Below are 23,285 nucleotides of genomic sequence, written 5' to 3'. Positions count from 1 at the left end.
AGCCATTTATTATTTTTATAATTTTTTAGAATATTCGGAAATACTTTTTCAATCAATTCATTTTTGGACGTCACTAAATTACAGAAATCAGCAGGTAGTTGTATACGTCCTGAAATTGAGTCTACTGGGAGCTTTCCGTTTCCAATTGTCAGCAATTGCATACACCGATAAAATAAATCCCCTCCCGTTAAAAATACTCTCCACAAATACTCCCCCCTCCTAATACCGACAGATCTAGCTTGGGAAAAAAGTAAATAATGGAAAAAAGAAACTAAGGAGAAATAAGAAACACAAGAATATGCCCAAAATTAAGACCACGAGCTCTCACACGGATATTAATAGCTACACCTATTAGGGGAAATTAGTAGCCCCACAAAAATCTCCCAGGGATACACTTAACAACTCTTCCCCTGTTCTTATTCAAACATTTATTCTTTATTTCTTAATAGCAATTTTCTTTCTTCGTTTTTTATTATTATTTTAGTATCCCGAAGGCCTTTTTTCTTCTCATTTAGCAAAAGTGGCTAAAGTACAAAGTAAATTCAGTTGTATCTCAAGACACTTATTAATCATGGGGCTATCTCATAAAAAAAATAAATAGCTTTATTGTGTTCAGTGTTTTATTCTCATCATCTTAAGTTAATGACAAGTTATGCGCCCTTAAATTGCTCTAGACTCTTGATTCCCGATTTAGGGCACATACCCCACCGAAAGGGCATAGGAATATCTTGATGGGTCATGGCAGGGCGTGTACCCTTTGGCTGACTGTTTTTTAGAGCCTTAATTTTTAATATAATAACAATTTGAATGCGAATGATTTCACATTCATATGCATTTAAATAGCAAAAAAGATACATGGTAGTATTGAAATGACCTACATTATATATAAGGCGTTGTATTCAGGGAATAATTTTTAATTATTATAAAGTTTGTATGTTGGAGGACCCGAAAAAAAAATCAAGTGGTAAGGTCCCTGCCCTAATTGGCACTTACACCAAGTTAATGTCCTTTTAAGCTTGCTTCGGGTGAATGCAATTAAAATTCTTAATTACCAAATTTTAATATCACGAGGGAGGCATTAGGATTTTAGAAATGCCTAGGTGGCCCATTGGCCAAAAACCAGTGCTCTAGACGGTGACAGATCACTTTTCCACTTTGTTTTGACAAATCTTTTTTTTTTACTCGCTTTCAAAAACTTCTAAAAACAACATTGCTAAAGCCCCCAACTAGCTGAAATCTAAGGGTTAGGTCTTTTTATGTGAATTGTTGTCGAACTGAAAATTTTAACAATTTAAACAGGGCAAATGGGGATTTTGGTTTTGGTTGAAGAGTAGCTGAAAACTGGAAAATATGTTCAGCCAGGCACTATTATTTGCTTCTAGAAGCTTAATTTTTAAAAATAGCAAATATATGATCCAAGACAAATCGTTTTCACAAAAGTTATTCTTTCATTCTTCTCCTCCAAGGAGAGCAATTCCACCAATTATAGCCTTGGTTTTAACTCCTATTGCCAGAATAGGTGCATTCTTGTTTGGTAGAAACTTTCGAAAATGGTGGAAAAATTTACCTCCAGAAACCAGGGCATTGTATATATCAAGATTAAGAAAACAGAAGAATTACTTTTTGGGTAAGTTGTAGTTTAGGATAAAGAAAACAACATCAGTAAAATAATGGGTAAAATTCTAGTTAATTGACTTCTTGCTATCTCAGAAAGGGTTTAGGTTAGGAAAATGAAACTTTCAGGAATGAATCTACAGACTAAAGTATGTCCTGTGAAGGTATCTTTAAGCAACAACTTCCACTCCTTTGTCCTCTAAAGGGCTCTGACCTTTGACAACCTTTAAAAATATGTTATAAAAGTGAAACCTTCCAAAATAGATCTTCTGCTTAATTGAAGTACAACAAAATTGTTTACAGCTTCATAACTTTGCTCAGTTCCATTTTATAAGGTTTTAAAGATATGAAAATACATTTCCTAAATTTTGAAAAAAAAACATTGATAGCCTATGGCTCAAAATTCTACTGAAATAACAGGAATTGCATTTTCAGAACTAGGCTAAAGGCAGAGAAAAGCAACTAGTAACTGAAAATTAAGGTAAAATGTTGTTTTGTCAAAATTTCAATAGGTATAGCACCTGTTATGAAGGCAAATTTCAGGACCCTCTAGAGGGAGAAGGAGTGGAGGTGGGTACTTTAAAATACCTTCTCAGGACATACTTTAGCCTGTAGACCTATCCCTGAAACCTTCATTTTCCTAACCTAAACCCTTTCCAAGATAGCAAGAAGTCAATTAACTAGAATTTTACTGGCAAATGAACTTTCAGGACTGAATCCAGGGCCAAAAATACAACCTGGGAAGGTATTGCCAAGGAACTTGGCTTTCTCCTCTTCTTCCCCCTCCCTTAAGCACTGACCTTGATGATTAATTATTACTTCATAATATGCAGAATAACTATAGTTAACACATTTTGATTACAATTCTTTTTTACTTCACCTCCCCCAATGTTCAAATATAGGCTATATCCCAAATTACATATTTCCTATAAATTTTGCCATGCTATCACTCTTGCTCTGATCTGTGCAGCCATAGAATAGCTCAGCACTGACAAAACCAGAAAATGGGATAGCACAAGGAATACATATTTTGGGCTATATGTTTGCAAATTAAGGGTGAAAATTGTAAAAGAATTGCTTTCAACATTTGTTAACTACAATTGTTCTGCATGTTATAAAGTATGAATTGTTTTATTACCATGGTAATATAATTCCTTCTCAACAGCCCAAATTCTAGGCATAATATTATTTCAATTAAAAAGTATCTTTTTAAAACTTGGTCAGTAAGCTTCTAATCTTGGACATGATTTTTTCTATGTAGGTTAAGATTGTTAGGATTAGGTGGTATTTAAGACTATGCTACTTGGGATTGGCAGGCCAACTTTGTTTTCCAACATTTAAATTTAGACTGAAGTTACTCCAACAGCCTAGCCTATTTAAATATAATTTTTTGCTTTATAACACTTGTTTTGATTACATGTGTCCAGAAAAAGTCTATCTGTGGCTTAGAAGCTTGTTAAAAAATAGGATACTATATCATTTTTCAAGATTAGGATCAAACTTTAAATTGTAAAGTCAAGCTTTTAAAATAATTACACAAAAATAGTTAAGAGTTAAATGCTTAAATATATTGTTTGTGCCATGCAGGCTTTGGCTGCAAGAGAAAAATTCAGATGCTCCATTCTGGCCCAAACAAGTATAAGTAACAGTACTCATTGGTCAATCCCAGATCTGGCAGTTGCTCAAAGTTTACATCAACAAAAGATTAGCATGGCCTTGGAGTCAGGGTAGACTCCCAGCAAAAGTTCTGTCAGCATACTCTGTCAACCATTGCACATGTTGAGAGACATCTTGGCACCATCAAAAAAACAATTGTCAGCAGAAAGCCATATGTAATAAAAACTTGTTAATCCAGCACTAGAGTATGATAGACCTCAATTCTACAGAGTTAAACAATTCTTGAAGCATCCAGTAGTACAGGGACAGATGTCAGGACCCAGGGCAAGAATGGCTTTTGCCCCCTCCCCCCTCCATTCAACAAACCCATCATAGATATCAAATTAATGTTATTTTACTTTTATAAGCAGTATATTCAATCATTTATATAATTATTCTCTTTTACTGTTATTAATATATTTATGAATGTGTATTCTTAATATGTCAATTAATTATGAATAAATCTAATCTAAAAGAAATTAATTTGTACAATTAGGTTAAAGAAAAACTCTAAAATACCATGTAATGCAATTTTATTGGTAAGACAATTTAAAGTAGCCCAGATATGTCTTGTAGATTGAAATCACAGTATAAATATTATAACAATAGCAAAATTTGGTTCAGAAATGGGACGCATCATAGCGTGGTGACTAGGAAGTTACCACTTTGTCAGAGCAATAGCTTCAGTCACTACTTTGCATTTGATCAGATCATAGCATATGTATTATTTTTCCTTGTGCATGCACAAAGGCAGAGTCATGAAGAGAGGTGTTGACTGATGTGTCTCAAAAATCTTTAATGGAGAGTATAGAGCTTTCTGCTACTATTGTAATATTTATGCTAAAATTAAAACTTAACTTCATGTTCTTTTCTCAAATAAATGTCATTATAATATCTGTGTATGGAAACTTCAAAGCTGTATTATGCTACATGTGGATTATACTCAAGTTTGTCAACTACTGTTTGGTAATCTTGTTTCTAGGCAGTTTTTAATCTGAAGCTTTTTTCATTAAAAGCAACTGATATAAGGTTAGCTAAATAGTTCTTCAAGTCAAATGTTGACACATTCCAGAAATGGACATTAGGGTTAATTTTTTTTTGATCATATGTGAAGTGTAGTACAAGATGGCACCCTCTTCAAATTGGTACCTAGGGTAGGCTAAGGCAACCATGTTGTTCTCCTTTGGAACTCCCTGAGCACTATCAACAAAACAACAAAAATTTATTAGAAAAAAATTACCTTAAATAAAGCTGTGCAATATCCATCTGCATGGCTTGTATGATTTGGGCAAGTCATTATTCCACATTGTATAAAAGAATTTACATTTAAGATCTTATATAAAAAAGAAAAAAAGTTTTTCAGTATTCACAAGATAGTCAAACTGTATATTATCTTGTACTTGCAATATATAAAGAGCATTAGGATAAAAAGAATGATTAAAGGATTTACTGGATAAAAACTCTGAACAAGGGACTTGTCACTGTCTTGGAGAGTAATTGAGTCTGGTCAATGATATTTACAGGAGCACTTCCAGAGTCAAAGCTATGTCTTGAAAGGTCTTAAGTAGCTATCTGCATTCCTTCCACCACCAAAGGGTACTGACATTTCATGAACTTGGCCAAACTTTCTGTTACAGAAGTGAAATTATAAGAAATGGACCCTATTGTAAATTCTTAATTTTGATTCAACAACAATATCTAGATATTATACTGATTTAAATTATGGTTTTATGCATGGGTTTCAATATGTGAGGTTCAAATATTAGTGTTTTAGACTAATTTTCACCTAATTTTCCCCTGAATAACATTATGGGAGAAATATTTGCTTTGTGTCAAGTTTTAGAAATCTTTTTTTAGTCTATTTGCTGTTATCCTGTTTCATGTAATTGGTTTTATTTTAAACATAGTGTATAAAAAAAGCAAAACCAGCAGAAAGTAAGGGGTTCTAACCCCCCAGATAATATTTCCTCTCCTCTTTCAATCTTAAAAATGTTCATGAGAGGAATTTTGTATTCTCTGAACAACATCTAATATATAGTACAATGACAATGGGTCTGAAGAAGTCACTTGTATTTATCTTAAAATGATTAGTAAAATAACTGTATACTGCTCATAACTTTTCCTTTATACCCTAACTACACCTACATTCTGTACTTTATTTCTGTTATCCCTAAAAGGTCCATTAGGATATGTTTTGAAACTTGTCTTGTAACTCAAATTATTTTTCAGTTCCATAGAATTCAGTCATTAAAACTATTTGTTCAAAATTCATTTTTTGCTATTAAAAACAGAAAAATGTGTCATCAGTATGCTAATTATTTAACCTTTTTTGAAATGGATAAAATGTTGTGGTTCTTCTACATTTTTAGGAACTGCCACTTCTGTTTCAATTGCTGTTGATGCCAAGCCTGAAAAAACAAAAAAAAAACAAAACAGAGCCATTGCTGTGGGGTTGGAATAGCCATGGTAGATGTTAACTTAAAAATAAACAGTTTCAAAGCTCCTTCAAAACATCAATGTTTTCTTTCTAAGTTAATTGACATAAAGTAAGGCTCTATGGTTTGAAGCTGATTGAATCAGTTATTCAAATTTTGTTAAATATTTATCTTATTTTAGCACTATCACTGTTTTCCTAGCTGCTCTTTAAGGTAGTATATCAGACACTGAAAAGAACCTTTAGCTTCTTCTTTGCTGTAAGCAATAGCAGCTACTTACAGTGCAAAAGCAAGAATTTAAAACTTGACATTTGTTGGAAGCTGCTGCTTTCTCATACTGTTTACACCTGTTTTTTATGCTCAATTTGACAGCATCCTTGTCCTAGTCAGAGTTTTAGCATGACTTTTTGGGAGTGTTTCCCCCTTTCTTGAAAGTCAGGCATAACTTATGTCACAGGTCTCTGCACATCTAGACCCGTATCAGTATGGATGCTTAAGAGGCAGCAGCACAACTGTTTATTTAGTACGGATGTACCATCTCATTGTCGAGTGGCTCGACCGAGGAAGTGCTATAGTCGACCTTCTCCTCGTAGACTACCGAAAGGCTTTTGATCTTATTCGCCATTCCGTTGCTATCACAAATCTACGCACCATGGGTGCGCAAAAACATATTCTCCTTTTAGTGATCAATTTTTTACAAGCCCGCTATCAGTGCGTTTACAGTCTTTTCCCAGGAGATACCGACTCCGAATGGGTCGAGCTTACATGCGGAGCCCCCCAAGGTACTAAGCTCGCTAGTCTACTGTTTTTGGCAGTGATAAATTTCATCCTTTCCGGCTATGAAGAAAGATTTAAGTATGTAGACGACTTGTCAGTCCTACTGAAGTACATTGTTGAGAAGTCTGAGGCTGTCCCCCAAATCTGTAACGAAATAATCAAAAACTTCAAAGATGAATGTACTGCGAACAGCTTCCAAATCAACGAAGGAAAGACTAAAGTCCTTCGCTTTAATCCCCTGAAGAGAGACTTTGTGTGCCCTCCTCCTCCTTATCCTAGTGAATCTTCGGCAGTAGTGCTTGGTGTCAAGTTTAGCATCGACTGCTCTTTCAGCCTCCATGTTGATACAATTATCAAAAAGGCAAATAGTGCGATGCGGACACTTATACTAATGCGTCGATTTGGTTTTTCAGTGACACAACTAAGGATAACCTATCTTACTTACATTCGACCAATTTTAGAGTATGCATGTCCTGTATGGGGCCCACAAGTCAATAACACTATTTACCTAAGTGACCAGCTTGAGTCAATACAAAAAAGAGCAGTCAAAGTAATATTGTGCGATGCTTTTATCGAATATAAGTTAGCATTATCCACTTTACAAATTCCCTCTCTTCAAGAGCGTCATCTCAGTTTGATTCTTGAATTTGGCCAATATCTTCTCAGAAGTGATAAATACAGATCGATACTACCACCAGTTTTAGTGAAACATCGAAGTACTAGGTTGAAGAAATTTGACAGATTAGCAGCACCTCCTTCACGCACAAATCGTTTTTCCAACTCATTCATCCCTTTCTTTGTATCAAAGTATAACAATTGTTGATTTTAAACTATTTGTCTTCTGATTTTTTTTTTGTTGTTTGATTTAATCCTTTTTTCTTTTTTGTAAGCATAAGCGCCATTTAGTTTTATGACTACGAGAGATTGTGCAAATAAAACCTATTCCTAAAACCTATTCCTTCCTATATTTTCTCATGCTTTTAAACTTTTGGTAGGTAACATCAAACTTAATAAATTTGATATGTTTGGAATCAATGTAGAAAGCCAATTATTTCGATGAATTATTGGCTATCATTTTTTTTGAGTTGACTATTATTGGGCCAAGTTGCTCCTTACTTACAGTATATTACCATGAACTGTTTAATATCTGTCCAAAATTGAGCTCCACTATTGACTCTTAGTGTATTTAAAATATTTAGTATCTTTTGTGGATTAAACATTCAGGCTAATCAAATTTTTATTGAGAAAATTCAGACAAATCCAATGGTGAGACAATCCAATTTCTAGTTTGCAGAAAATCTTACTGTGAAGTTAGCTACTGCAGAGGTTGATAAACAGTAATCTAAGGTTAATGTGACTAAATTATATGGCTTCTTAAAGAAATAGCAAACCAGACAGCCCCCTCATTTGCTAACATCTTTCGGGCATCTATGAATACCAGAACAGTTCCCAGTAATTAGCAGACTACTTATGTGCTACCTGTATTCAAGGAAGGGACAGGTATATACACCAAAAACCATAGACCTATTAGTCTGATCTCTGTCCCCTCAGGAATTATGGAAGGTATTGTAAATGATGCCATCATACAATACCCCACAGCTAATAACCTCATGTCCAACTGCCAACACGTTTTTAGGAAAGGCAGGTCAATAGACTAAAATTGTTTAATGTCTATGACGACATTCAGTTAATAGATAGAGAGATCCCAGTTGAAATAAGTTTAGTGAGGAAGAATTAGCAACAGTACTAAAAGGATTAAAAAATAATAAGGCTCCAGGTGCTGATAGTGTGATAAATGATTTTCTTAAATATGGTGGCTCTGAGGTTAGGAATAAGCTACTAAAGATTATGAATATGATTTTTGAAAAGGGGGAAGCGCCCAATGATTTTAGGAAAACCTTAATTAAACCACTGTATAAGAAAGGTGACAATAGTGAGTGTCATGATTATGGAGGCATTAGTTTGGTCTCTGTAGGTAGCAAATTACTTAGTAATTCGATACTTTTTAGACTAAGAGGTGCTGTAAACAAAGTTTTAAGGGAAGAACAGTGCAGTTTTGGAAAAGATAAAGGATGTGTCGACCAAGTTTTCACTCATAGGTTAATATTTGAGAAGTCCCTTTGTTGTCAAACACCTTTGGTCCTCAGTTTTATTGATTATGAGCAAGCTCTTGATTCTGTTGATAGAAGAGCGTTAGCAAAGGTCTTATCCTTATATGGTATACCAGAAAAATACATTAAAGTGATTTGTGCTATGTACGAGAATAATACTGCTACAATTAAGGTAGGAAATGAGGTTAGCAACTGGTTTTGTATTAAATCAGGAGTTAAGCAGGGTCGTTTTCTATCCCCATTAATATGGATCATTTTGATGGACTTTGTCTTAAGGAGCACAGGAAAGGCAATTGGAGACCACGGAATCAAATGAGGAGGAAAAACGCTCCTGGACTGAGATTATGCTGATGATTTAAGCATATTGGATGAAAGCATGAGCAAAATGAATGAATTTTTAGAGATTTTGTGAGTTCAGGGTGCTAGAACAGGCTTGAAAATTAATGTGAAGAAGACTAAGTCACTAAGGCTAGGAATAAGTGAAGATGAAAAGGTAACGTTGGGTAACGAAAAGATTGATCAGGTTGGCAGCTTCACTTACCTTAGTAGTATTATTAGTAAAGATGGTGGGAACAGTGAAGATGTTAAAAGTAGAATAGCCAAGGCTCAGGGTGTTTTTTCACAGTTAAAAAAAGTTTGGAAGAATAGGAAGATAAGTCTGAAAACCAAGATTAGAATATTGGAAGCTACAGTGATGATAGTGATCAAATATGGCTCTGAAGCATGGGCGCTCCAAAAAGCAGATGAAAATTTACTAGATGTTTTCCAGAGAAATTGCCTACAGATTGTTCTGGGTACCCAACTGACTGACCGTATTTCCAACTGTAGGTTGTGCGAAAAATATGGTTCAGTCCCGCATTCTAGGGCTATAATGAAAGAAAGGTTGAGATGTCTAGGCCATGTTCTGTGGATGAAGGTTGATAGATTGCCAAAGATTGTCCTTTTTGGCCAACCATCTGGAGCTACATGGAGAGCAGGTCGTCCTTGTTTGGGTTGGGAGGATGTCATAAACAAAGTTTTAAAGGAAATGGGAACATCCTGGGAAGGTGTAAATAGGGAGGCCTTGAATAGATTAGGCTGGAGGAGGAGCGTGCGTAGCTGTGTTAGCCTCATGCGGCTTGGTGCTGTAGTGAGTTATTATTATTATTAGTAGTAGTTTACCAGGCTAAGGCATTTGATAAGGTTTCACATTGAAGATGGAAGCTTAAACTGGAAAGCAGCAAGTGAATAAAGAATACATTGATTAGGTAATGACCTTCCTGATAGACAAAATGCAGATTGAAGTTGTTTATATTTCAGATGACTTACTAGTTTGTTTCAATACTCAACCAGAGTACCCCAATATACTTGGCTTGGCCCTACTCTGTTCAACATTCATATTAGCATTACCCCTGATTGCAGAGAAAATAAAATGACCTTTTATGGTAATAACTCTAAGCTTGCAGGGGCAGCCAGTCCATGCTGAAATAAAACCAATTTTAAATAATAATGCATCCCTAAATAGAGACTTGAGTGAGTACAAACTCAATCCTATGTACACAAAATTAATTTAAAAAATCATTTAATACAGAATAAAATAAATTAGGAGTTGATTAAAATGAACCTGTTTAAAAAAGAAATACATGATTTGCAGCGCAAAGGGCACATATTACAATAAAGAATTGCTCTATTTTCAATAAATTCACTTATCATGAATAAATAACTCTTTTTTTTTGCCAATTTTACCTGAACTTGTGAGAGGCGAGGAAATTGAGACTCTTTCAAACTTAATTTTATGATTTTTGTTTTAAAATTCATTTTATTGATGAAATTTTTGAGTAAGTTTGTTTTCTTTTTGTGTATTTTATATTGTATTTCCTTGCATTTCCTGTTGTAACTATACCTGAAATATCCTCATAGGTGTAGCTACTGTATTGCTGACTCGTTGGGGGCAAGGGGCAAGCTAAGCCTAGAAAAGTGAAACTTATCCCTCTGACCTTAGGTAACATGGAAATTCCATCAGCATACCTCAAAGTGGTGAATATTGCTATGCTTTACACCAAGCAAGATGGGCATTTGGTGTTTTTTTTTTTTTGGGGGGGGGGGTAGGGGTCTGATAAACCTCTTCATAGCTGATATATGTACTATGAGCTGCTTCCCTGCACAACATAATATGTCTAGGCATGAATATATAATGAGTCAAAGGTGATAGGCTTGAGATTGTCTGTGCAGGATTCCAACTCTTGTTGGTTAAAGAACATTGCCAAGTGCTGAAACTATGTTGCAACCAAGATGAGCCCAGGATTGCACAAAGCCTTTATTCCTACTGTAGGTCCCAGGGACTTCTTGCTGTTGGGTTCTAAGCTGGCCTAATAATGTAGACTTGAGAATATGTGTTAGTCTCCGGGTTCTAGAAAATCATATTCTTGGGGGTAGGAAATATGAAATTTGGTGATATAAAAACTTATTTACTCAGGCAGACAAGATGGGTACAGAGATGGGGAGTAGGGCTCATGATGAACAAGGAAGCTGCTAAGTTTTGTTTAGGTTTTTGTGTTTTATGTAAGTTTTTTTTATTAATAATAAAATGCTAGTCAATCATTTTATTAATAAAAGGTGCAGGGTATCAGTGATAGTAATATATGCCCATTTAGAACCACCCGATGGAGGTGCTGGCAACCGAGATGAATTTTATTTACAGCCTCAGGAACAAATAGAAAGGGCCCTAGGTAGAAATATGGTGTTTTCATTAGAAGATATTAACACTCGGCTAGTAGAAATAGGGATAGATGGTATCCTAGCTTAGGTAAATTTTGTGTAGGAAAAGGAAACAGTTATGGCTATAGACCACTGCAAATTTGTAGGTGTAACAATCTAGTTGTAACCAATATAGTATTTCGTCATAAAATAGACTGAAAGTTAACATGAAATTCACATGGTGGTGAGACAGCTAACCTTATTGATTACGCTATTGTAATCTGAAGACTGGCAGGATCAAGAAAATATTCTAGGGTATATAGGAGTGCTGTTATTGATTTGAAAAGTAAAGATCAACTTCTAGTAGCCTACTGTCTAAGGTTAATTTAATCTAGACCTTACCTTAGACTCTAGTTCCTTCAGTGCCTCTGGAGGCACACAGGGTGTTGGTGAGTATCCTCCAATCCTCCCTCATGTGAGCTGCTGTGTATATTTCTTCCCATTCTGGGATGAGACTCATCTGGAGGCCTCTTCTGTCATGTTCATATGCCCTATGGAGCATGTTCTTTGGTTTTCCTTGATGACGGGTGCCTTCTGGTTGCCAATGGAAGAGTATTTTGCAGAAAATGTGACCAAGATATGGCCATCTACACTGTCATACAATGATTTCAATAAGTGTCTGGCCTGTGCGTGTACGGATCTTATTGTTGCTGACACAGTCTCTCCAACTGATTGTAAGGATTCTGCAAAGACAGTTATTCTCAAAGGTGGTAAGGCATTTCTCCTGTTCTGCAGTTAACTTAAGGTATTCTATTGCATAACTCAGAACAGACATTACATTGCTCTGGAACAACCTGAGTTTTAACTTCAGCAAGTACACGGTGGATTTCCAGACTGGTAGAAGGCTCTCAAAAGATGCGGTGGCCAAGGCTATCCTGGTGTGCAATTCTTTTTCAGAATTGCCACTGGACGTGACTGTACTCCCTAAGTACAGTCAATCTAGTTGTAACCAATGTGGTGTTTGGTCATAAAATGGCCCACAAGGTGACATGGTATTCACCTGGTGGTAAGATAGCAAACCTTATTGATTATATTATAGTAAACCAAAGACTGGCAGGATCAATACAAGATACCAGATTATCTAGGAGTGCTGTTATTGATGTTAAAAGTAAAGATTACCATCTAATAGTATCTAGGGTTAATTTAAAGCTGAAATTTCGGAAAGGTAACTACCTCCTGGGAAGTTATGACCTTAGTAGAATCAAGGATGACTTTGTCATCCTTAATTCAGCTGATAGTGATTCATTGTTTGATTCAGCTAATAGAAGAGCTGCTTTAGCGGAGGTCTTATCCTTGTATAGTATTCTGGACAAACACAATAAAGTGATTAGTGCTATGTACGAGAATAACACTGCTGCGGTTAAGGTGGGAAATGAGGCTAGCTGGTTTTGTATTAAATCAGGAGTATAGCAGGGTTTGCGTTCTATCCCCATTTATGTGGATCATTTTTATAAGACTTTGTCTTAAGAAGCACTGCAAAGGCAATGGGAGAACACAGAATCAAATGGGGACCAAAAAGTTTTCTGGACTTGAACTTTCCTGGAATTGGATTATGCTGATGATTTAAGCATCCTAGGTGAAAGTTTTAGCAAAATGAGTCAGCTTTTAGAGGTATTTCAAATTTAGGGTGCAAGATTAGGTTTGAAAATTAATGTTAAGAATACTAAGGCCCTAAGGCTATGAATAAGTAAAGATTAACAGGTGACATTTGGTAAAGAAAAGAACAATCAAAGTGGACAACCTCACTTAACTAGGTAGTGTTATTAGCAAAGATGGTGGGTACAGGGAAGATGTTTAAAGACAAAGAGCCAACCATGACACTTATTGTCATGGACTTCGTTCAAATTTGGCAGGCTTATTCCTTTCATGAATAGTTTCAAAATACTCCCAAAAGACTTTAAAAAAAGGCTATTTTTTGGGAAATGTGAATGCTAAAAAAAATTAGTTTTGTTTTGCTAATGATGGTGTTGCAGAATACCTTGTATAAAAATATGGTTCCAATTCACAAAAATGTTGGAGGGGGGGGGGGGCAGATGTGCTGAATGTATTTAAAGAAAATTTAGGGTGCAACCATTTTTTCTTTCTTTTTAATTTAATAAAGATTCCTAAAAGGGTGTTTTTTTTAATAAAAATCTCCAAAAAAGAAATTTCTCGAAAACTAGCAGAGAGAAGGGGGAGGGGGAGGTAAACTTTCCAGGGGGGAAAACCCCTCCCCCGCCCTTCTCCAACAAAACTAGTGGTAAAAAAACATTTTTTTGCTCAAACTCTTCACTGAAATCATTCAGTGGAAAAATAAATTGGTTGGTAACTATGCATTTGTGCTAATTTGTCTTTCTTTCATCCTTAGATTTATTAGAAATTATATCATGCTTGTTTTTCTTAGTTTAATGAACTTTCAATATTATTATATGCTTTTGACTTCTGAGCCTTGTTTTTAGAAGCCCAAGCAAGGCATACAAAGTGATTTTTAATCCTGTCCCATGAGGGTGAAGGAGAGGCCCTCTTTCAACTAAAGCTTAGGATTCACTTACTAGCTCTAACTTTCAGACTAAATCACTTAAAGGAACAAAAAATAACCAATATATGTTTTAGACATTTTTAAACATGAAAGGCTTAGAAATTATTTAAAACCCACAAGTCTGCTTTGTTTGTGTATGGGTATTTTGCCTAGACCCCCATGCCTAGACCCCTCGTGTCCTATTACGGGTCGAGCGTATTACCAAAAATTTTTGAGCTGTTGATTACTCATGATGTTCAGAGGATTTGTTAGATCCTTTCAGTTCGGTTTTCAGCGGGGGCTTGGGTGCTTCCAGGCACTGAGATCCCTTTGTTCGGTATTGGTTGATTCTGTTGGGAAAGGAGAAATTTTGGTTATTAGTGCCTGTGATATTACTAATGCATTTGGTTCATTGATTCATTCACAGGCAATGTTGGAGCTGATTAGGCGTGGGGTTGCAATTAATTTTGTCGGTCTGCTGTTTTATATGTATCACCACCTAAAGGTACGCCTGAAAATTGCGGGGTCAGTCGTCCCGCTTGATATCCCTATGTATATAGGTATTAAACAGGGCGCAATTACGTCACCGATGGCGTATAATAATGTTACGCTGCCAGCTCAGGATAGCATACCGATTTAGTGTGTTGTAAAAGTGACTAACGCGTCAGTATTATGTTTTGCAGATGACTTCCTAAACTTGAGTTGGTCAGTGTGTAATGTAGAGGAGAGTTTTAATGTGATTTTGAGTGAATTGAGAAAGATTGGTTTGAATCTTAACGCTTGGAAATCCCAAGTTCTTCTGTTTAATTGCCCGTCTGAGCTGGCTTTAACTTCCGTAAATCTTGGTGGAGCATCCGTTTTGCCGTCTCAAGAGCTTACTTACCTAGGCCTACCTATTGGAGATTCAATATCTTCAACAAGAAATTTATTGGTGGCTAGAACTGAAAAGAGAATCCGGGCTGCTTATGTTTCTTTAGTGCTGTCGCAAAGAAATATGACAAAAAAGCTCCTCGCGAAAATGTATAATGCTGTTGTTCTTCCCCATGTTTTGTACTTAGCTGTGTTCACAGTTATTCTGAATGAAAGTGATAAGAAGCAGATTAAAAAGCTATTTTTTCGTTATGCGAAGTTTCTTCTGAATGTTCCGATATGGCCCCGTAACACCGTACTGGAACAATATTACTGATATCTCGACCCAATCGTACAGCTGGTTAATTTATATGTAAACATATCATCAAAAGAGGTTTGCCACCCTTGTAGTGGTTTACCTTTTTGAGTTTATCCGTGTTTTTTGTATATATTTGCTCCTGTTTTTGAATGTGTCTTTCTTTTTCTTTTTTCTTCTTTTTGATACTCCATCGTCATGCCTTTCTGTTATTGATGGGTTGTAAAATACATTCATTCATTCATTCATTAATTTTTGTTGCCTGTTAACTTTAATGGCAGTGGTTCGGATTAATTTCAGCAAGAAATCACAATTTTTCAGTGATATTCAGATAAATATGTTGTCTTTCCACTCACATGTCAGAATAAAAAGAAACATTCAAAACCTGAATGGTTTCAAGTTAATGACAAGTGAAAATAAGGGAAATTTAGCCACTTTATGTTCAAGTAAGTAAGAAAACACAGAATTCAGGGTGTAGTAGTTTTTTTGGGGGGGAGGGGGCCAACGATCCAATAAGAAGTCCAATAAATAGGTAAAATTTATTAAGAATATGAGAATCTATTCGAAAACTGCAAGAATCTCAAGAATTTTCGGAGGAGTAAACAGGCTGATCTTCTCAAGCCCTCTTCGCGAGATCAAATCTTGAGCATCCGTAGTTTCCAAACAAAGGTCAAGATTCTGTTTAAGCTATGTATGAAATTCTAATAAAAAAGAATAAATAAAAAGAAACAGCACAGAAACCAACATAAAAGAAATTGAGATAAAAAGAGATAAAATAACTCAAACAAATGGACAATATCTATTGGGCACTTGTATGAGTACAATCAAGAAGTATTTAATCACCCTTTCTTAGAAACCAAAATAAATTCAACTAAACAAAATTTTTCTATCTGCACATGATTTGTTTTGCTTTAGGGTAACTAATATAATTTCATACAATTATTCTCAGTTGTGTAGTCAATAACTTGTCTTGTTTAAAAAGAATAGACGGGTATGGTTACTTACCCCATAAGTTACACTTATAATCCTAATAATCTTTGCTCCAGGTTTATTTGGTGCATTGACCACTGGTGGAATCGCGTTTTATTTTACTCACCTGGAAGAAGCCCCAGTAACTGGTCGTAGGCGTTTTGTGTTTGTTTCTGAAAAGAGCCTTCTTGAAATTTCAAAATTTGAATTTGAAAGTGTAAGTATACTAGAGAAGCTTTCTGATTCATGTTAGGAGCTATTAAAAAGGAAAAATAAACCGACTAACTTACTACGTTGACTAGTTTCATCAGTGATGTTTCAGGAAAATAAATCTTTTGCAATGGATTTCATCTGTTTTTCTGCTCCATGTATTTCGTAGAGCTTGCTTGTTTATTCATGTATTTACCCTGTGTTTGGGCTTGGCCTTGTTTCAGTTTGCCCTTTGTTTCATTAAAATCTATTGAATTTAAAGCCAAGTCAATTTTTAAGTTGGAGATAGTTACAAAGAAAGCATTTCATCAACAGAAAGCGAGATAAAAAAGTTGGAAGCGTAATCTGACTCTTAAGAAAACGTTTCAGGTATACAAAGTAGACGGAACCTCTTCCTTCACGAACTTCGATTTTTGAGAAAGAAACCGGATTGCTTTGTGCAAAGACTACATCTAATTTTTCAATGAAGAAATATGGCTTTTATTTTTCTCTTCCCTTCTTTTTCATGATCGTTTGTCTGTTGTTTGAAATGGTAAAAGATGGAAGTTTAGTTTTGTGATGCGTTGCCCATGAATAGGAGAATTAAGTTCCAGTTAAGTACGAAGAATTTATTAAAAAAAAAAATTGTCCTACTTACAAAGTAGAATGAAAAAGGAATTAAATAAGACTGTCCTATCACCAAAAGCAAAATTCTTACTGATCATGTAATGTTGGACCAATGCAGGGCATAAAATTTTTCTTGATAAACATTTTATCGGAAATCATTATGTCTTCTTTATTTGCAGGAGTTGATTCTGGAAAACTTGACCTCAAATTCGAAAATACAAATTCATTTTTTTATCAGAAATCTTTAACTGGAATCAAATTTTAAGAAACTGTTTAAAATTTTAAGCGTAAGCACAGAAATATACTGAAACTTTTCTGGCGGTGATCCTGCTTGTTGACAAGGTAGAGGAGACGGTCTTCCAACTTGTGCCACAATGCTATAAATTATGATTCACAACTGTCAAGAGGGATTATCAGATCTTAAAAAAAAACATGATGGTAAATATCCTAGTAGTTTCTGTTTGGCAAGAAAGTGCTCCAGCTGTTCCTGTTGGGCTGTCAAGGGTCAAGGCATAATCTGACCTATACACTTAGAGAGTCTCCAAAAATTTTTGTCTTTAGACTTCTACCAGAAGGAATTGTTGGACAATCAATGCAAAAACCGTACATATATCTATCATACAAAAGCAAGAGTCAGAGAAATAAAATAAAATACGTTGGCCATATGTGCAGTACCCATCCTCAAAGAAAGAGAAAATTTAAACAAAACTATAAGATGACTCACAATTAACAAACATGTGAGAGAAACAAAACTGAAAGCGAAATAGCCTTAGCACCATTACTGCAGACAAGTTTAGCTAAAGTTAAGATAAGGCCTAATCAAGTTAAGACCTGCTAATTTTATTTCCAGACAATATTCATATATATTAGTTTGTCTGTTATCGCCTTGTTTGAAAAAAGTCCCAATATATTAGAATTGTTTTGTTCTTGAAATGGTTCTTGGATCTTAAGCATATTTTCTGAGAAGTAAAATATACTGTTCTTGCTATGATTTCGGGGGATAAAGACCCGATCTGACTCTGAATGGAAGGAAAAAAGAGCGGGTGGCGTCAGATTTCAGCCAAATTTGGTGGAAAGTAACAATAAGCATCTCGGTTATGCCTTTTGGGGTCCTTACCAAGTCCAACTGATATGAGGGGGGGGGGGAGAGTTGCCCTCAGTTCTTGACATTTTTGAAAATCTGCTACCACAGATCAAAAGTAGACTACAACTTTTCAAACATCTAATGCGCATAAATGTACTTCAGAACCATCTTGTTAAGTTTGAAATAATATAGAAGGAAGAACTTTATAGTCTTGTTGGCAGTGTTGGAATCCTGCATGTAGGCTTAAAACTAAACAGATAATCTACATTGGGGAGAATGTTCTACTTTGGGAGGAATTATGGGAAGTAAAATATATTAGAAAAGAAAGCTTCGTTGAACCAGTACCCCCCCCCCCCAAAAAAAAAAAAAATAACGATGGTAATTTTGCTCTTTTGAATGGTTATAAAGGTGCTAAACAATGACTTCATCAATCAAACAAATCCAATTTTCATTTTGTGACCATTCAAGTAAAACAGACAGTAACAAAAGGAGGCTAATGCCCCTATGAAATCCCTGGAGGTAATACATAGGAGCATAGCGTTTCATTTTTTTTTTAAGCTAAAATTTGTAAGCTTTATCTTGTCAGCGATGGGCCAAGTTATTTCTTGTATGATGAAACAATCGAATTTATTTAGGAGGCTGGTTTTAGCAATATAAAAGTATGTCCTTGATACATAAATCATTACAGAAAGATCTTTAGAAGAAGTTCATGCAACCTTAAGATAATGACTTGTCCTTTTAGCAGAAAGTTTCAAAAATTATTACTGTATGTTTATGGCTGGGAATGTTGATTATTTTTATTTATCGTTAAATAGATAGTGTTTGACTCATTTTGTCATATTTAAGAATGAATTTTTTTATCTTTATTATTAACTGCGTCTTATCTGCTTATTTAAAACTTGGATGTATGTTTCCAGTTTTTTTTTTCTTTTTTTTTTTTAGATTAGTACATCTTAAAATTTTGATATAGGTATTACCTGTAGTATAAAATGAAATAAAAATGTAAGTTGTTGCTCGTTATTTATTGATATTGGATCACAATGTAATTCATGCCAATATAACCTTCACGGTATATTAAACATTCACAAAATGTGAAGAAATACTGACCATGTAGCTGCAAGAATATCCGAGGCTTTGGTAGACTTGGTAGAAGATTTTCAGACAAAAACAACATAAAAAAAGCCCACTTTGGGCTTTATTTTTTTTATAACAAGATGAGAGTCTAATCGTTTATCTGAAATTTGAGCACCACACCAACAAAAACTAAGCAAAGCTTCAAACACTAGAAAGTAAATTCAAAATAAAATACGTAATTATTTGAAGAAATACACATTTTAGCCATGAATATTATATTATCCTATGAATTAGAAAAATAAGACAGCCAAGAAAAAGGAAAAGAACTGATGCAAGAAGATTTGAAAACAGCCACAATAAGAAAAGCTATAATAATCATTTATAGGGTTTTTACACCTCAACACAGGAGGAGAAAGATAAAAAGGATAATGATCCTGCAGCGCCATTGATAGAGGGCCCCAAATCGACGTTTCAATTGCTGGTTCTCTTTTTTACGGGGATATGGAGCCAGCCTCTTGCCCTGCGTTGCGTCAGCGATGATTGATCCTTTGGGCCCCCTATTGGCAAGCAGAGGATAAATCCTCCATATCTTTCAGGATTAGCTGACGATTTTTTAACCGCTGATGCTTTGCTTTTTTAGTCTAAGAATATACTACAAATACAATATGAAGCACACTAAACAAAAAATAACACCAAGAAAATATAGAATGTACACTAAAACGCTGTAAAATATACTGATAAAATTAAAATACATTATCAATCAAAACAATAAGAAGTCGGAGAAAGATTTTATCAACATTAAATAACAAAACAAAAATATCAGTTATTGTGAGTAGTATAGAAGTTAAGGAGATTCCTAAATATAGTTTTAAAAGAAGAGACGAATAGCAATTGGAATTTCAAAGTGAAGTCGACTGTAAAACGGAGGTTTCAAATTTTATATTTGAATTGTAGTTTCAAAATATAACACGTTTTTATTTCTTTAGTTCTTGGTCCAGTTTGGCTCAAAAGCCTTGCCTCCACATCATTCTATTTATAAGAAGGTCACTGCAATAGCAAATCGCATCTTGGAGGCAAATAAAGATATCGAAGAAATTTATCATAAACAATGGAGTGTGACAGTTTTTGATCAGCCAGATATTGCTAATGCTGCAGTATTACCTGTGAGACTTAATTTTTTTCTTCTTTTTTTAACAAGTGCTATTACTTTCAGTATTGTATGGTTTAAGCGTATGCAAGCTTCTATAGTGAATTCTGTTTGACGAGAATGAAATGAATTATGTTAGTCTAATTGAAAATTGTTCTGTCATAGCAATTTCTTGTGATGAAACCAAGAATGTAATTAGGTTTGTCCATTATCTAAAAAGCATATTTAAAAGAGTACATGCCTTCTTTCTTCATTGAAAAATGCTACCCCTTTAGATTCTAGAAAATATCTCTTTTTGTATATTCAATATACACATAGTAAAGAGTGATTAAAAAGAGATTTTCAAATTCAAGATAATTCCTTAATTCCAAAAGCATCTAATAATATTGAAAGTTCATTAAACTAAGAAAAACAAGCATCATGTAATTTCTAATAAATCTAAGGATGAAAGGAAGACAAATTAGCACAAATGCATAGATACCAACCAATTTATTTTTCCACTGGATGATTTCAGCGAAGAGTTTGAGCAAAAAATGTTTTTTTTTACCAATAGTTTTGTTGGAGAAGGGCGGGGGGGGGATTTTCTCCTCTTAGAAAGTTTACTTCCCCCTTCTCGCTGCTAGTATATATAGCAGTTTATACAATTTTATGAACAATTATTTGCTATCCCTATAGAAAAACATAACTATATTTTGTGACTGTGGTATCGAGAAGGTGGGAAATTCTGAAATAATAGTTCTGTCATAGCAATTTCTTGCGATGAAACCAATAATGTACTCAGGTTTGTCCATAATCTAAAAGGCATATTTAAAAAAGAAGAATAGAATCGAATCGGTTTTATTTGCACAATCTCTCTTAGTCATAAAACTAAATGGCGCTTGTGCTTACAAAAAAAGGATTAAATCAAGCGAAAAAAAAAAATCAGAAGACGAATAGGATTAAATCAACAAATGTTATACTTTGATACAAAGAAAGGGATGAATGAGTTGGAAAAACGATTTGTGCGTGAAGGAGGTGCTGCTAATCTGTCAATGTTCTTCGACCTAGTACTTCGATGTTTCACTAAAACTGGTGGTAGTATCGATCTGTGTTTATCACTTCTGAGAAGATATTGGCCAAATTCAAGGATCAAACTGAGACGACGCTCTTGAAGAGAGGGAATTTGTAAAGTGGATAATGCTAACTTATATTCAGTAAAAGCATCGCACAATATTACTTTGACTGCTCTTTTTTGTATTGGCTCAAGCTGGTCATTAAAGTAAATAGTGTTATTGACTTGTGGGCCCCATACGGGACATGCATACTCTAAAATTGGTCGGATGTAAGTGAGATAGGCTATCCTTAGTTGTGCCACTGAGAAACCAAATCGACGCATTTATTATAAGTGTCCGCATCTCACTATTTGCCTTTTTGATAATTGTATCGACATGAAGGCTGAAAGAGCAGTCAATGCTAAGCTTGACACCAAGCACTACTGCCGAGATTCACTAGGATACGGAGGAGGAGGACACACAAAGTCTCTTTTCAGGGGATTAAAGCGAAGGATTTTAGTCTGTCCTTCGTTGATTTGGAAGCTGTTCGCAGTACATTCATCTTTAAAGTTGTTGATTATTTTGTTACAGAATTGGGGAACAGCCTCAGACTTCTCAACAATGTACTTCAGTAGGACCGACAAGTCGTCTACATACTTAAATCTTTCTTCATAGCCGGAAAGGATGAAATTTATCACTGCCTAAAACAGTAGACTAGCGAGCTTATTACTTTGTGGGGCTCTGCATGTAAGCTCGACCCATTCGGAGTCGGTATCTCCTGGGAAAAGACTGTAAACGCACTGATAGCGGACTTGTAGAAAGAACATGCCTTCTTTCTTCATTGAAAAAAGCTACCGCTTTAGATTCTAGAAAATATCTCTTTTTGTATACTCAATACAAAACATAGTTAAGAGCGATTAAAAAACAAATTTTTAAATTCAAGATAATTCCTTTTTGAAAGTGATTCAGGAACTGTTACTGTTGTCTTTGCTATGCTAACGACGGAAACATATTTGTGAGAATTTTGGAAAAGAGCTTTAAAACCTTCGAAAACGGTTGCGGATTGAAATAATAAGTACGCAAATTTGAATCCCCAGCTTGTAAAACGCTTTCGCCTTAGGTTTTTGGACATTAATTTCATATATTGGAGATTATCATTTAGCTTAAACATACATGTCATGCAGACATGGACAAGGGTAACATCTTAGGAAAGTATCGAAATACACGAAACCATAGTGTGACTAGAGAACTAAATGAGACTGAAGGTAGCGGACTGATCCTGCTTAAGCTAAAAGAAATATTCTGTATATAATCTTGAATTTCTAAATAGAAATTCAAGCTTTTCTGTCAACGCATCAGCTTGGTATTAATATTTCAATCGTATCTGTGCTACGTTTGTGGTATTCTAATTCGTAATTAAATGAGGGTTAATTATTTTCGTTATTGTAAATTTCTTTTGTACCTACTCAGGTCGGTTCGAAACAGACGCCTTATAGATCGTACGGAGCTACTAAAATTTTATGTTCGCTGGATAATCTGCAGACCAATATTGTCGCTGATGCGCGTTTCCGTCTTGGTGCGCACCATGGTCTCATCCGGTTTTTTCGTTGAGTGATTTTCAGTTGTTGCTTTTTGTACTTTCTTTATTTCTTTTTCTTTCATACTCCACTATCTTAAACTTGTACAGTGTAAATTATTATTATTATAGTTATTTGAAAAACCTAGTATCTTCCGAAGTATCTTTTAAGCAGATCCAAAATAAAATTGTCCAAAAATACGAATATTGTATCGCCCGCACATATATCATCGTTGGAGCAAGAGCTGCAACAATGTAAAGAGGAAACTACAGACCATAGTGACGGGAAGTTTGAAAATGGATTCTGAAAAGACCGTCTCCTGAGAAAAACCTTTCATTTGGTACTTACAAATTAATGGAAATGATTTAAAAAATTAGTTTTATCATTTAATCTTTATATTCCTTTCTTTGTTTTTTTTTTTTTTTTTTTTTTTTTATAACATAAGTAGAATATACCAAAATTCCTTCTGTCTTCATTCATTTTTTTGTCATATTTTTCCTTTGACTCGTTACATTAAAGAGAAATTTTCAGAGAGGGGGATAATTGTCTACGGAGGAAATTTCAGAGAGGGGGGATAATTGTCTGCGGAGGAATTC

General features: G+C 34.9%; 1 protein-coding gene across 2 annotated transcripts in view; it reads left to right on the top strand.

The window, feature by feature from the left end:
* Positions 1-1,262: 1,262 nt before the first annotated feature.
* The window catches only part of LOC136028205 (metalloendopeptidase OMA1, mitochondrial-like), a 52,322-nt gene continuing 30,299 nt past the window's right edge, over positions 1,263-23,285 (top strand). Inside the window, exons 1-3 of one of the 2 annotated variants that reach the window (XM_065705919.1) lie at positions 1,270-1,627; positions 16,038-16,177; positions 19,921-20,097. In XM_065705919.1, coding sequence (XP_065561991.1) covers positions 1,351-1,627; positions 16,038-16,177; positions 19,921-20,097 — 594 coding nt within the window. In that variant the 5' untranslated portion in view covers positions 1,270-1,350. Of the gene's footprint in view, positions 1,628-16,037; positions 16,178-19,920; positions 20,098-23,285 lie in introns of both variants that reach the window. The other variant, XM_065705920.1, reaches the window with a different exon arrangement.

This window comes from Artemia franciscana, chromosome 6, assembly GCF_032884065.1.
Source record: "Artemia franciscana chromosome 6, ASM3288406v1, whole genome shotgun sequence".
Taxonomy (NCBI): domain Eukaryota; kingdom Metazoa; phylum Arthropoda; class Branchiopoda; order Anostraca; family Artemiidae; genus Artemia; species Artemia franciscana.
Note: the sequence above shows the minus strand (reverse complement) of the source record. Positions and strands in the feature narration are given on the sequence as shown.